A 15,356-nucleotide genomic window follows, 5' to 3' on the forward strand; every position below is an offset into this window, starting at 1 on the left:
ACATTTCCCCATCCAATCCCCACTTATCCACAACCAGGGCTTTAACATTGCACCTCTGGTAGCTGGGAATATCACACATGAAACAATGGATCCTCAAGTAAATTTCACATTACCATATTTCACATTACCATTCTTCACATGAACCTAAAGTATGAAAACATTTTCCCTCCCCAGCTCAATTGTTTCAAGGTTAATTGTACTTCAAACTACTATCCAGCCCAAGACATTTCAACATTTGTATCCTTTGGTTCCATTTCACGTATTTTGCAGTAGAGATTACAACCACATCATAAATTAGCCATCATTCATTAGATATACTTGTGCATAGATGTTATTGAGCATTTTAACTCAACCTTTCACAATTATATGCAAATTCTAAAACAAATGGAAAAGGTACTGTCAAAATGACATTGGAAATTTACTAATGCACATATTGAAGAGGCACGACATTACAAATTAGCAAAGATTCCCAGCAAAGTTACTTTCATACAAAATTCACCCTTTTACTCTTCTTCACTTTGTAAGTGATAAAATATATTGAATCGTATATCCAGCACTGTCAACTACAGCACAGTTGGTTGCACTTGTTTCCAAGCCAGAAGGTTTTGGGTTCAAGTTCCACTCCAGTTGTGTACAAGATGGCTGACCGGTGAATGCTGTGCTACTTAGTCAGCAGTGCTATCTTCTGAACAAGATATTAGACAGAAACCCTTGCAGGTAGACACAAAACATCCTACGACACTATTTTGAAGAGCAGAGCATTATCCTTGAGCAATATTTATCCCTCACTGAACATTACAAAATGATTTGCTATCAATCACAACATTGCTCATGGAAGCTTGTTGCATGGAAACTGGTTGAGTTTCCCACAATAATGACTACACTTCATAAGTATTTTGAGGTGGCCACTGTGTATAAAAGACATTACGTAAACATTTTCTTCTCTTAAAGTGTCACCTTCCACATTTCAAAGAGCCTGATGTAAATACTAAATTAAGCCACCAAGGTTTATTAAGACAGGGTTCACATGAACAAATGCTCCAATGCACAGATGGTTCCAAATACTGTCCACACTTCGGAGGATACTGCATGTTAATACAGATTATGATTTCAAGGCTAGTTTTTCTCTTGCTCCTTTTCATTTTGAGTCAGGAAAACGTAACTAGATGCAGTTTTAAGTTCAAAGTAACACCATTCAAATCTATAAATTATAAGCATACTCATTTTTAAAAAATGTACTTTGGCATTTTGTTCAAGTGGAATAATCAAAACATAAATTGGTTAGAATTTTGAAAGGCAGGATTGCAGTTGAGGTATTTTAAAAATTAGCTTTAATATCCTTTAATTATGGAAATAAATAGCATTTGTAACTGTTTGCTATGTAACTACCCCTGTTGGTAAGCAAATACATATGGATGTCAAGATCAAGTTGATCCATGAAGCACTCTAGGACTTAACAATATACTAACACAAAAAAAATGGTCTGTTTGTGAAGTATTGGAAAAGCATCAGAGCTTACACAACACCACAAAAAAAACTTTCAGGAGAGAAAAGCAAAATGGTACAAAAACCTGGAGAAGTTTTTTTTTAATTTTGAGATGTTTATTTTCACAAATGGACAAACAGAAGTTCAAAATTCCACACCTTCTCAGACGACGTGGTGAAAATCAAAATTTGTGTAATAATGCTCATCCTTGCACAAGATGAAAATGGACATAGAAGGGATGAAAAATTCAGTTAATCAAAGATTTTCTGGTTTGTCTGACTGCTCCCAGTCCATTAAGGAACTTACAAACTGAGCTTTACATTCCATTTTGATTTTTAAAAAAACCCCTGTGCAAGCAGCAGACTGAAAATTCAAAGTCAGAATATCAGAGGAGATGCACAACCATGCAATGCAAAGGATGCAACCCAGTTTGAGCCACAGCATAGCGCTGTTACACATTGCTTCTGCTAAGTGCGTAAAAAATGATGCAGTGCACAAGGTATCCACAACATTTTGTAGCATTGATAAATGTTCGTATCGCTCAATCTTTAATCCATCAAGCCAAGTTATTCAGCTGCAAAGATACAACAATAGTTGATGGTCTCCAGTCTTACTTCAATATCTCTTGTATTTAAGCACATTGTTCAAATTGAACCCTCCTCAACCCCCTCATATCAGAAACCAAGAAAGAATGAAACATTTCTCATTTGCAATTTGGGAGTCAGCCTTGCCAGTCTTTTCTTCCTCCTCTGCATTCAATTGGCATCTTGAAAATTCTGATAGCATTTAGTTAAAAACCAGATCGTACTGAATCAGCATAATACCACTTAAGATAAGGACATATCCAATTTTGAAATTCTCATTTCTGAAGAACAATGGACATTTTCCACCTTGTAAAAGGTTATGGTCACAAAAACTTCAATTGTCCTATGCAACCTGGAAAGAATGGCAATGAGACACTGATTCTGGGTCACAATAATGAAGGGAATTGCAAATCGAGGGAAGAATAATTCAGTAGAATACTCAAAAACATTGTACACCATTGCAAATATTTACATTATGTTTTGAATCAGTAACTAAATGTTAACATTTACATGCAACTGCAATGAAGAGTCAATGTTTTGTTTCTGAAGCACAGTTTCCATAACACAGGTTGCTGGGAAACATTGGATGTATTGCAAAACATTTCCTACTGCACACCCCAGTGGATAATGAAGCTAAACTGCAGAATGTGTGAGAATGACAATCTCAAAAGTACATCCCAAGAGCCTATACATATACCCAATGTGCACCGCTCTTTGAAGGATTTGACTCGGTGCTTGTTTTGGTGATTTTAAAGGTATTCCAACATCATGCCTCCCAGAAGAGTAAATAAAACGAATACAAAGAATAATTAACATCAAAGGTTCACCAGAAGTGTTGGCTAAACAACAGTGCTGTCTAAAATTACATTGGCCTGTGGAACATACATTCAAGGCTATGTATGTTTAATGTACAAAAAATGCCTTAAAGCAAAGATTGCTATACAGAAAATTTATCAATGATCATTCAATATCATTTTACCATTTATTTCAGGTGAGAGGCCTTATACAGCATCACCAAATGGTTTAATGAAAACAAATCCTCCCTAAATTCCCAAAACATTTGCATTCGCCCACAAAGCTTTTCCTCTTTCCATCTTCAGAAAGCCCTACTGCAGATAATATTACTGAGAAGCACACATTTCAAAAAAGAATCCCATCAACCCAATGTTATCTGCAATGTTCTTTTTGTAAAAAAAGACCCAATGTCATGGCCACAAAACACAATATTGATCAATTGTTAGACCACAATTCCACAATAGAAGGATAATTTATTGGCCATTCAAGTTAAAAATTTAAAACCAAAGTGGAAGAATAGGAGACTTTAAATGCAGACTTCTGCACTAATCAGGATGCATAATTAGTCCAGCCTTTACATAAATCGCTGAATAAACATACTGGGTGAATTCCAAGAGACAAAGAGCAAGCTCAGGAAAAATATGTACATCACGAGTGAGCTGTTTTCATTACTCAAAACAATTACAAACATTTAAATGCCAAGTTAAAGCATTATCAGCTTTTTAGTGGATCTTCTCAATATGGATATCCTGCACCATGGGTGTTGGCCTTCAGTGTCACATCCTTGAGAAGAGTTTAAACCTCTAAAAAACCCTTAATAGATAAAACGGTAAATTTTGAAAAACAATGTTAAGTTTTTTTGTGATTATGCTAATTTTCAGGACACCAAATACATTTTATCAAAACAAAACCTTGTAAGTTCAACTCGTTGTGAAAGTCCAGACTTTTGCAATGACCAAAATGTGGTTATTGCATCACATTCACCATCTCAAGACTAACATTGTAACTAGACTGAATCATAATTTGCAGTTTGTCAACACTGAAGAAAAATATGGCCCCTATCCAAGCACGCAACTGCTCACCAAAAAGAGACCTATGCTGACGGTAGATTTTTACACAAGTTTCTGGTATTTTCTGTGTAATAAAATTTTAAATTTACAACCAGAACAAGAAAAATCCACCAGGCTATGTTGGTACTTATGACTGCAGATGTATGTTTGAAGGGTGACGTAGAAACTTTAAATGCAAAAATAAAGAGTATTCATTTGCTTTCTGAAACACTTACTGTACAGTGGCATCACTAACCAAACTGTTGCTCTTTCCCCAGAGAATTGTTTCCTTCTCTCCAATCTGATATAAATTTAACATATCCTACTATTTTACGCGAGCTTGTATCAGTTGATCTGTATAGGTTGCACGTAAAGCCAGCTTTATTTAGTGCTATTATTAAACGAAATAGCACCTTCCAAGAAAGACCAGGTTTTTAGATCGCATGGGGTGCTAATTGCTTGTTCCACTATTTTTAAGCCACAAAGTAGACTACATCCCTGGTATTCCAGCACTGTATGTGCGCAGCACTCCCTGTTAAGGCAGAACACTGCTCGCCACAAAATGGCGGATTCTCCAGAACTTTCCATCACCTTAAAATGGCGCCCAAATGGATAAGGAGAGGGGGAGGGGAACAAAGACAGGGACAAAGAGGACTGAAAAATGGTGGAATGACGATATTCCTGTAAGAAAACCCCATTCTGAACGAACACAGCAGCTTTCTGATAAGAAGTAAGTTAATGGTAACAAGTTTTTTCAAAGTTGTATTTCCTCATATCGGTCATTTCGGCGTTCAAGCCATCTAAAAATCTTCCCAAATCGTTCATAATATCCAAATTTTAGAATTAGTCGAAGGAGGCACTTATACACAGGTTAAACAGATCTATTCTTTAAATGAAATAGTGCAAATCCCTGGAATAGCGCTTTCTCAGATTCCTCTCTATTCATCGTGCTCCAGCACCGACAGCAGCTTTTCGAGAACTTTCCTCCCAGACACTGGAGTAAGCTAAATACCAAGTCTGCGCACTTGCGCAGAAAATACACCCCGGTCACTTTCTGCACATGCGTATTTCTCCTCCGAGTTTCTGCTGCGGTCTGTACCCTTGGGCAGCGCACCGTGCCGCATTTTCCGCGCATGCGTAGATTGCAAGCTTCGCCCGGGGAGTGGAAAAGAAATGTTCACCGGGTGTCACGCAAGCGCAGTTGGCGCTCGTTCTTTTGGCTGGGAAGGGGGAGGGGAGGGGTGGAGAAAAGGGCGAGGATTTCCTTGGCGCCTGCGTGCTACCACGGCGAGCTGTGGCGACCCGGGGTTTCGTGGCGCTTGCGCGCTCGCGGCGACGGATCCCGCGCATGCGCAATGTGGCTCAATTTCGGGTCTGGGGACGAACTGTTAGCGTCTCGAGGAAAAAAAACCGCGTCAGGTCGGGTGGCGCGAGCGAGAAAGAGTGTGTGCGCGTTAGCCGAATGGTGGGATTTACCTCAAGGATTAACCCGGGCTGAGCTGACAGGAACCATCGCCAACGCAAAACCGGACTTTCACTCGCACAGAAAAGGAGCCTTATGACTCGCTAAGGATGGTACGAGAAACCAGGCATCTCTGGGTGGGGAATTTGCCGGAAAATGTGCGCGAAGATAAGATTATCGAGCATTTTAAACGGTAAGTGTGGACTGCGCCGTGTGCGGTATACGCTGTGGAGTGTATAATGTGGGCCTAGCCTCGAGGCCCGTCAGGGTAAACTGAAACCAGAGAAAGTGCCGGCTTCTTGCTGCAGCTGTGTATGAGATCGCGCATACACACGCACGCAAGCTGTTGGTTAAGTTCATATCCTTCATTCCGTAAAAGGGGTCACTGATTGTCTTACAGTATTTCTATTGTTGTGTGACATTGCCAGGATCTTGAGTCGATCTTCTCCAGTCTGCTTTCTGATGCTACCTAATAGCTTTTAATCACTCAGGAGTGGAGGAACACCATTCACTAAAAAGGGAAATGAAACAAACACATTTCGATTTTTGTTCTTGCCCGTGACTTGGCTAAATGTGATTGTGGGAATCTTGTGTATGTTTTTGAAGCTGTTGTACCCTGTGTTCTTCAGTCATAAAGTTTACAACTGTTTCATGTTAATACTGTAAATATTGATGGTTTTGCAAACTGCCTCCCCAAGAGAGAGAAAGATATGAAGATCTGTTTTAGACACATGGGAGCTATAATGGAGGACAGGGGCTGTCTGTGGGAAACTGAGCTGGGGGAGGGGAACACAACACATTCACTGATAGCAAAGGTCCAAACTGGCGCTCATCTGCGATCAGATACTGTTTGGCCTTGTACAACAGAAACAAATACAAGCACAAGAAAGATTTCAATTTGGTCAATTTATGTATCGTATTTTAATTAAAGGCAATAATTTGGTATGATATTAAAGGTACCTCTGCAAAATATGCTTCAGCTTACCTGAGAGGTTCGGATTTTCATGTAGGATTGCTGAATTTCGCACAAGCTTATTTATATACGAGACAGGAAGCAGCGATCCAAAGTGCAACCAATGCATCGTGTAATGAACAGATGCAAATTGAAAACAATTCTGATTATGAAACCAGAAAAAAAGGTGAAAGGGAGCTATTGAAGTCGCAAGTTGTTTCTAATGTAAAAATGAGCAGAATGTTTTTATTCTTAAATGAAGTATTGGTGCAAAAAGGAAATGATAAAATAGCAGTGCAGAGCGTAGCGTGTGGTGCTCAGCGTGAGTAAAATGGCGGACTCATTCTCAGTATCAAGCCTCACGTTTGGCATTTGAAGCATGCACTTGTACCTACCCGGCAGAAGATGTGTAGCAAAGCTTGATTTATCATATCTCGTTTTTTTGGGGGCTTAGAAAGAACTTTTACATACCTAATTGCAAAACACTGCCTGATAAGTGATAATTTGCTTTTCAAAAATAAGAATATAGTTTTTACATTTATTTTATGTTTAACCTTGCATTTTTGAATATGAATGAATGGAAGTAATAGATCAATGGTAACTTTTGAAGCTCGGCCTTTGGGGATATCTTTGAATATTGGGGAAGACTCATGGACTATTTTCAAGGATGAGCACATGAGCTGATATTAATGAATTCTCAGACATGTTTAGGAATTTAATTCTGATTTCTTTCACCATATTATGTACGTAATGTTAAAAAAATCTGTTGGATATTTTAAAATTCAACAAAACCTAAACGCAATTAATCGAATCAGATTGCAATAAAATTTCTGCCCCATGTTTAAAATAATGTCATGTTATTTTTAAAAGTATCTTTTATGTATTAAACTGTTAAATTTCAGGAGTAAAGTTGATTGTGGTTTCAGCATTTGTCAGTCTGTATCATTTGGTTCAATTTAAGACTAATGGTAGTGTGGAGATTGCCCAATACATACACACAAACTTCAGTGCTTTAGGTAAAAGATTTTAACGGACTCCTATCTTTTAGTTGAGTGCTGAAGTTGCCTTGTTACTGTTGGTTGGTGACTTTTTAAAAAATTAATTGTCAGTGTGTGAAGTAAGATCTCATTTGCATTGGATAGGAATTTTGTATAAATCATACACTTGCACTTATGTTTATGCTATACTTGTTTAAAAGTAGAATATAAAAAGAGATTTTTCCTAATCCAACCAGATAAAAATGAAAAAAAACACATCATTCTATGACATAGAGGAAATAGGTTTCCACTATGAGCACTTTTTAAAACAGGATTATGGTGATTTAGAAAAATACTGTTATTAAAACCATTTTAAGATATTTTTAGCAGTGCTGTCGTGGTTACAAAAATTATTGAGAGTGATCTGCGGTTGATAGACTCTCTAGTGTCTATTGCTATGTTTAATTATAGAAGAAGACTGTGTATTTTCTGTTATACCAGTTTGAAATGCAAATAAACCAGTTCCCACCCCTCCCCCACCAGAGAACGAGAGGGAAACGCAAAGGGGAGGGTGCAGTAGGTTTCAGCTAGAAATGATCTGGAACACGTTCTACCTGAAAGAAAATCTCCAAACAAAGTAGATAGCTTGTGAAATCAAGCTTTAAACACTAATTCATTTGGTACAACAACATTTAATATATTTAGTGCCCTTTTCATTGTATTTTAGGTCGGCCTATTCTGTAACGTGGCGGGTGTTAGGAAATCATTGGCATAACTCATACCTCATTAGATTCTGTTTTTATGCATTGCACTTTTGTATTGGCCAGAGTTAGGGCACTGTACTTGTCCTAACAAAATGCACAATTAATGTAAGTAGCAAGAATCGTATTCTGAGAGGTGAAATATGGCGTAGGTGTTTAGCATCAGTTAATTTTACTTGCCCAAGTAATGTTGTCACTTTTCTGTATGGAAACAGTAGTCAGATGCTGTGGGTAGAATGAGTTTTCCTTGTGGTCTGTATTTTATTTTGCTGAAGTAAGAATGTTAAGATGAAGATAGTTAAACATGACTTGATTGAACTAGCACTCTAAGGGGAGGAATTATTCAGAGTTAAGAGACATGCAAACTATGCAGAAAATGTTGCTATTTGATTATAATAGCACTATTTTCCAGTCAATATATGAATTTTGGTAATATTGCACTCCGGCAAAACACATTATGTAATGAGTGATACTAGATAGTTCAGCCTTTTAACGTACAAAATTATCTTCTAAGAAGGTTTTGATATTTTTCTTTCCCACCAAAAGAAAGGGACTTGCTTTTAGGAGATGGATTGCCTGTCCATTTACATTGACATCAGAAGACCTGAAATGGATTAGAAATATGCCATATTTGACATCTGTAAGTCAAATTTTGACTGTTAAATTGATCTGTTTCAAAATTGAATCATATCAGAGACAGATTGATACAAATAGTATCAGGAATCTAGCTGTCTAATCTTTTTCACATCTTTTGCAACAAAAGCTGAGAAATCGTTATCTTCCCTTCCCTTCACCATCCCCACCCCAAGAAAGTTGCTCACTCTGTTTAATTGGTATTGGGGTTAGCTTTCAGAAATCTAGTTTTATGAACAGAGAAATGCCACACAATAACAGATTCATAAATAGATTGTGAAAGTAGTTTCATTATAATATAATGATACTTTTGTCTTTCATCTGTTTAGCCACCCCCGATTGAACTTAAAGCCAGATTCAAATTGGATGTTTTCCACCTGTGTGATAGCAGTCATTAACTTCTTGAAAGTGATCGTTAGCAACATTAGGTCTCCAGATGTGAACAAATAAAAATTAATTTGGCATCTGCTGTCATGTTATACACATTTCTGATCTGTGCGTATATTTTAGTTGTGCAAAAATCGAGGAAATCATTCATAGGACAGCGAAATAATACATTTGGCCTTGGCATTGCATGGCTGACAGTCACAAAATGAATAATGAACTCTGACCCTTTTGTCCAAATGTGCTGGCTTCAAAATACCAGTTGTGGTTCTGGCATAACAGGCAACAAAAGTGCCAGCTGCTCCTAGCTGCCATGTCTGAATGACAAGAGTTGCAGTTTTGTGTACAAATGAAATAGCTCCCTGCAGATTACAAGAGTACCAGTGGTGTTTAAATTCAATTAATCAACTTTTAATCTTAAGGAAGAATTCAGGCATTTCAAAATTTGTTACGATTTACATTGGGTGGCAGCCCTTAGCATGTAAGTCCCTCTCTTGAGGTTTAGCATTAAGAGATGAGTCAGAAGGTCATTGGATTGAAGCCCTGTTATAGAATATTAGACAGTATTGGGTCAGCACTCAAATGGCTATTCTTGTTGGGTTGCTGCTACATTTTGACCCATTAAGTTGAAAACCTGTCTGTTCAGACTGATATAAATTTCCAATTTTGGAAAGTAAGATAATTTGGTCACTTATGAAATTGTCTGCAGTAGATTGTTGTGCAAAGGTTTTACCTTGCAATAATGTCTGAATTTTAAGTAGTAATTTCTGTGATGTAGAACACCAAAGGTACTGTCTAAATGCAGTTTCTTTATTTGAGGAACATTTGTTTATGAAAAAAAGAACTGCAGATGCTGGATGTCAGAAACAAAAACAAATTGCTGGGAAAATGTATCCGGTCTGGCAGCATCTGCAGAGAGAAAGCAGAGTTTGGATCCAATAATGCTTTTTCAGAACTGATGATAGCTCGGAAAAGTTTGTTACATATGTTGAAGGTGAGGTTGGGGTGCAGCGATAGGTGGAGCTGAAGCCCAGAGAGAGAGAGACAATAGTTGGACAGATAAAGAAACTGGTAGAGGTCAATTTGGGAAAATCAATGGATACTAATTGGGACTATTAGTAGCAGACAATGGGATGGTTATCGTAGCAGCCCATGTAATGACAAGGTCTTGTATTTGGAGGGGGTTGGGGTAAAGGCATGGAAGAGCTGCTGAGGTCCTAAAAATTTAAAAGAAATAATGAATCCAGAAGGTTGCATGCCATTCAGTGGAAAGTGAAATGCTGTCCTTCCAGCTTTGCTGCAGCAAGCCCAAAACAGGTGTTGGCCAGGGAACACAGTGGTGTGTTGAAGTGACAGGCAACGGGAAGCATGGGGTAATTTTTTCAGACAGATCCGGGGTATTCTGCAAATTGGATGCGCAGTCTGTGTTTCATCTTTCCAATGTAGAGACTACTTTGTGAGCAAAAAAACTGTAGACTACTTTGAGCGAAGTGCGGGTGAATAACTGCTTCACCTGGAAGGTATTTCTGGGGCCTTTGGTAGTTCCTGCCTCTGCATTATCTGTTTCAAAAAACAACCTATTGTGAGGGGCACAAAATGTTTGCAGCCGTTCTGTGGCTGAAAATAATTTTTAAAACTTCAGTTTATGGAATTTTTGGTCGAGAGCGTATTTGTTGCATTTAATGTTCAAGAAATAATATTTGATTTTATGTACACTTTAATTTTGTGTGCATTAGAACAATCCTCCTCAATCAGAATGACATCGACCTTGTTTAGATACAAGTATGTATAATCAAAATTTTGATCAGGAATTTTACGCCTTTAATTTACTTAAACCCATCTCTGCAAGAAAAAGACTATCAACCTCATCAAAGTTGGAAATTCTTAACTTTTGAGCCTAGGTATGAAGTTTTATCAAGACTGTTTATTTTATCTTGGAAGACATCGCAACTTAGTCAAGTTCTGCTTTTCCTTACCTATTGAAAACACGCACACACATCCCGCATCTTCTTTTGCTTCACACCCCTAAATCTATCACCCTGATTCAGATTTAGTGAGGCCACTATTCCACCTGGCTATGATTAACACCAATCATGGAATGAAGTTGGGATTTTAAGCCTAGGTTTTATATTCAGCAGTATTTGCTATTTTGAAGGAGGACTAAATAATGACTTTCTTGTGATCAGATCTTTTTGACTGATGTCTCCCAAATCTGACCTAATGTATTTGGAATCTCAGTAAGAAAACACCTTCATAAGAACATTGGGAATAGGTGGTTCAACCCCTCACATCTGCTCTGCCGTTGAATACAATCATGCCTGATCTATTTTGGCCTTCATGCCACTTTTCTGTGTGTTCCTCATCATCCTTTAACCCATTGCTAATTAAAAATCTATTCACCCTTAAATTTATTTGGGTCCTGGTGTCCACTGTCCATCAGGGTAGGGAGTTCCACTGATTCATGACCCATTGACAGAAGTAATTCCTCATCATCTCTATTTGAAATCTGCAACCCCGTATCCTAAAGTTATAACCTCTTGTTATAGATGGCAAACGGCCTGATTATTGTAGATATGAAGCGTTGGGTGAAATGCAACAACTTTCATTTCTTGAATAATAAAACCTTTTAAGATGAGTGTTATCAAAGCAGGTTTCACACTGCTGGGACCTGTGATCGAATACATGGATAAATGAAGTGTTTTCAAGATGAAAGGGGAGCTAGAGAAGTATGTGTAACAAGATAGCTGAAGTGATGACTGCCACTGGTAGAACAATTAAAATTGGGGACAAACAAGGCGAGAATGCAATTTGATACAAATTATGTTTCTTCTAATCGATGATTCTTGCAATCCATCAGTCTGTTTATCATATGTATTCTATTGTTATTGCACATTAATGGTAGAACTAGGAATGTTGATAAATGACTGAACTGAAAATGTTATGTTGGCTGGTTATACATAATGGAGGAGAAAGTGAGGACTGCAGATGCTGGAGATCAGAGCTGAAAATGTGTTGCTGGAAAAGCGCAGCAGGTCAGGCAGCATCCAAGGAGCAGGAGAATCGACGTTTCGGGCATGAGCTCTTCTTCAGGAATCATAATGGAAGATTATTTCAAAACTATTCATTTGTCCTTTGCACGTGTTGCAGATTTGATCTTGTAAATATAGTTTGATTTAAAACAGGGCAAGAACAATAATTGCTATGAGTTCTTTGTGATCAAATCAAACCTGACTGGTTTTATAACTGAAATATTTTTTTAATATAGAATGCCTAAATTATTGATGTTAGATATGTCATTTATCTAACGATTCATTGAACTATGTAGTCATGAATTTGTTTTGATGTTGGGTGTGCTTGTTGAATACATGCATCCAATATGCACTTGCTAAGTATTCTCACTATGTCAAGCATACAAATGAGAAACACTATTTTAATACTGTATGTTAGAAGTAGACAAAAGTGTCGATATGGAAAAGTAGATCAGTGGTTTGAATTTAAGGATTTAACTTGTTTCATTGTGATCAGCTCATAGGGTTTTAGAGAACATGTTTGTTTTGGACATTGGACCTAAATTGCTAATAGTTGCAATGTAAATAAGATGTCCATATATCCTGAAAAAGATAACATCTATCTATTGCAAATGTTTAGTATTTTATGTATTATGCAATTCCCAGCAGTCACAAATGGTTGTTTTCTGCTGATTGGTTTGTGGTAATCTGATTGTGCCCACTTGTTCAGATATAAGTTTAAACTGTTAAAGTTCCTGTGGTTATTAAATTGTCTGGGAGTTTGATTCAATGGGACTCAACACACGAGTAACAGGTCTCTTGTCGTCCAGCATTCCAGGTAATTAATTTTTCCTAATGCTTTGCCTATTGGTGAATACCTATCCTCTGATTGTTTGATTATCTAATTAAGTTCTCAGCATAAGTGCACCGTGTTTTTTTAAAAAAAAACAACTTTTTTTAAATGGACTGTGAAGTTAGGATCTGGAATACATAAGCTATGACACTGATTGATGTATTTGTGGCTTAAAAAGAGAATTGGTTAAGCACCTAAAGTGAGGGTATTTGCACGACTGTCCAGGACAGTGGTGCTAGCTGAGCTGCTCTTGCAGGGAGCTGTCATTGACAGGAGGAGCTGAAAAGCCATTTTTTTGCACTGTAACTGTTCTATGATTCAGTTTCCTCTTGTTCAGATAATATCTTTGTATCTACCATTGAATTGCTTGATCAGTTTAAACATCTGTAGGTTGTTCTGAATTTGAGGGAATGTACTGCAGGCTCATGGCTAATCAGAATTTAGCACTTTAGACTCATTCTGGTGAATTAGTGGACTCCTGCTCTCTGCCACCTAATTTATTGCTGTACTGTGGGGGAATCTTGCCGTCAACTACCAAGACCCAAATCCTATTGTCTGTACTGTTCCACATTTTAGGACATTGCTTGAAGCCTGCATCTTTGTGCATGCTTTTGGTCACCTACCATAGTATCATTTTATGTGGCTCAGTGTCATATTTTGCTTTGTAATGCTCCTGTGAAGTGCGGTGGGATGTTTTGTATAAATGTAAGTTGTTGCATCATATCTCTCCCAGTGCCAGTGTATTCTGATGGGCGATGCTGTAAATGGACCATGATTTGCACTCTGCAAGTGAGGCTTGGCTTCCTCGTTTTTGAATTTCATGCCTTTTTTTAAAACAAAGGTTGGCGTTCCACTAGTCTTTCTGATTACAGTTTTGTACCCAGGGATCAATTTTTAGCAATTTAATGCATCAGGATATCTAAGTTTTATTGTCCTCCGCAGTTGATCTAGCACAATTAAGAAAATACTCTTGATTGGTGTTTCTTAGATCACATCTGATTTTATCTTAGTCGCCCCTTTACCGTTGTAACTTCCTCCTCCTACCAGTATAAACTTACTATGGTTCCTGACTTCAACTAATTTTCAAATTTCTATAGGCAATCCCCTATACCTTTGTTCAAGTCATTAATTTGTTCAGTGAACCGTTGAGGCTCTAATATAATTCTTAGGGAATGCCATTTGAAACAACTAGCTACTCGACCAATTCCTACTCTCTCATCCTCCAAACAATATCCCAGTTAGATGTATAAATCTATCTAAATTTGATGATTTCTCATGTATTTATTTCTAAAATAGCTTACAGAAATTCATAGGAATGGCATGTCTGTTTTCCTATCCTTTTCCTATTTATCATGCTAGATATCAGCTGCTTGTTTAAGTGGATTAGTCACACATGACCTAAGCTTCTCAAATCTTTGCACACTTCTATCAGTTTGTATCTTGAGCAAATTTAAGTAATATGACATGGGTGTCTCTGCAAGATCGGAACTTATGACTTAACCCTAATTCCTCCTGAGAAGATATGTTTTAATAGTGAACCACCTTTTCTCACTGTTGTAGTCTGCTTGGTGAAGCTACTCAAACAAAAAACGAACAGCAATACAGTACATGTCTGGACCCTTTTTTTTTCCTAGGAGGCAAAGATCAGAGATTTGGAAGATGATGTTGAAGAAACCTTGTTGAGTTGTGGTAGTAGATGTTGTAAATGGTATCAACTATAGTCAAATTGCACAGGTGCTGGCAGGACTGAATGCCTGAAAAGTGATGCTTTGTCCAAGTAGTGTTGAATTTCTTGATGGTAGTTAGATGAGTTCAGACCCAAGCAGCTAGAAAATATTTTATTACACCCCTGACGTATCTTGTAAATTATGGAAATGCTTTGGGAAGTTGGGAGGTATGATATTTGTCATTGAATACCCAAACTCTGACCTAATCTTGTTGTAGAATTGTATGCATGAAGATGCCTGGAGCAATGAATAGCAATAGTAGAAGCTTTAACCTTTTTCATCGAGGCAAAGACATGCTTACCATATCTATTAGAATTATTTGAGCAGTTATGAGCAAGTTAGAGAAAGGAGAACCAGTTGATGTGATCTGTTTAGATTTCTAAAAGACATTTGACAAGGTGCCGCACAAGAACCTACTAAGTACGATAAAAGCCAGTGATGTTACGGGCTAGGTACTGGCTTGGATAAAGGATTGGTTGACTGACATAAGGCAAAGAGTGGAGATAAAGAAATCTTTTTCAGGATAGTAGTCAGTGACTAGTTTGGTTTTGCAGGAGTCATTGTTGGGACCGCAACTATTCATGTTATACATTAATAATCTGGACAAAGAAACTGGGAGCACTGTTGTTAAGTTTATAGAAGGGAAATGCTAAATAGTTTTTTTTTAAGTTTAAGGGACAGGTAG

General features: G+C 37.6%; 1 protein-coding gene across 15 annotated transcripts in view; it reads left to right on the plus strand.

The window, feature by feature from the left end:
* The first annotated feature begins 4,890 nt into the window (after positions 1-4,890).
* LOC122540264 (msx2-interacting protein) overlaps positions 4,891-15,356 on the plus strand; it is a 104,905-nt gene continuing 94,439 nt past the window's right edge. For 9 of the 15 annotated variants that reach the window (XM_087980494.1, XM_087980501.1, XM_087980491.1 and 6 more), the window contains exon 1: positions 4,897-5,569. In XM_087980494.1, the coding sequence (XP_087836620.1) occupies positions 5,487-5,569 (83 nt within the window). In that variant the 5' untranslated portion in view covers positions 4,897-5,486. Of the gene's footprint in view, positions 5,570-15,356 lie in introns of all 15 variants that reach the window. The other 6 variants (XM_087980498.1, XM_087980493.1, XM_087980497.1 and 3 more) reach the window with 2 other exon arrangements.

The sequence above is a fragment of the Chiloscyllium plagiosum genome, unplaced genomic scaffold (genome assembly GCF_037043375.1).
Source record: "Chiloscyllium plagiosum isolate Xiang-an unplaced genomic scaffold, Cpla_swu_hap1 HiC_scaffold_37, whole genome shotgun sequence".
Taxonomy (NCBI): Eukaryota; Metazoa; Chordata; class Chondrichthyes; order Orectolobiformes; family Hemiscylliidae; genus Chiloscyllium; species Chiloscyllium plagiosum.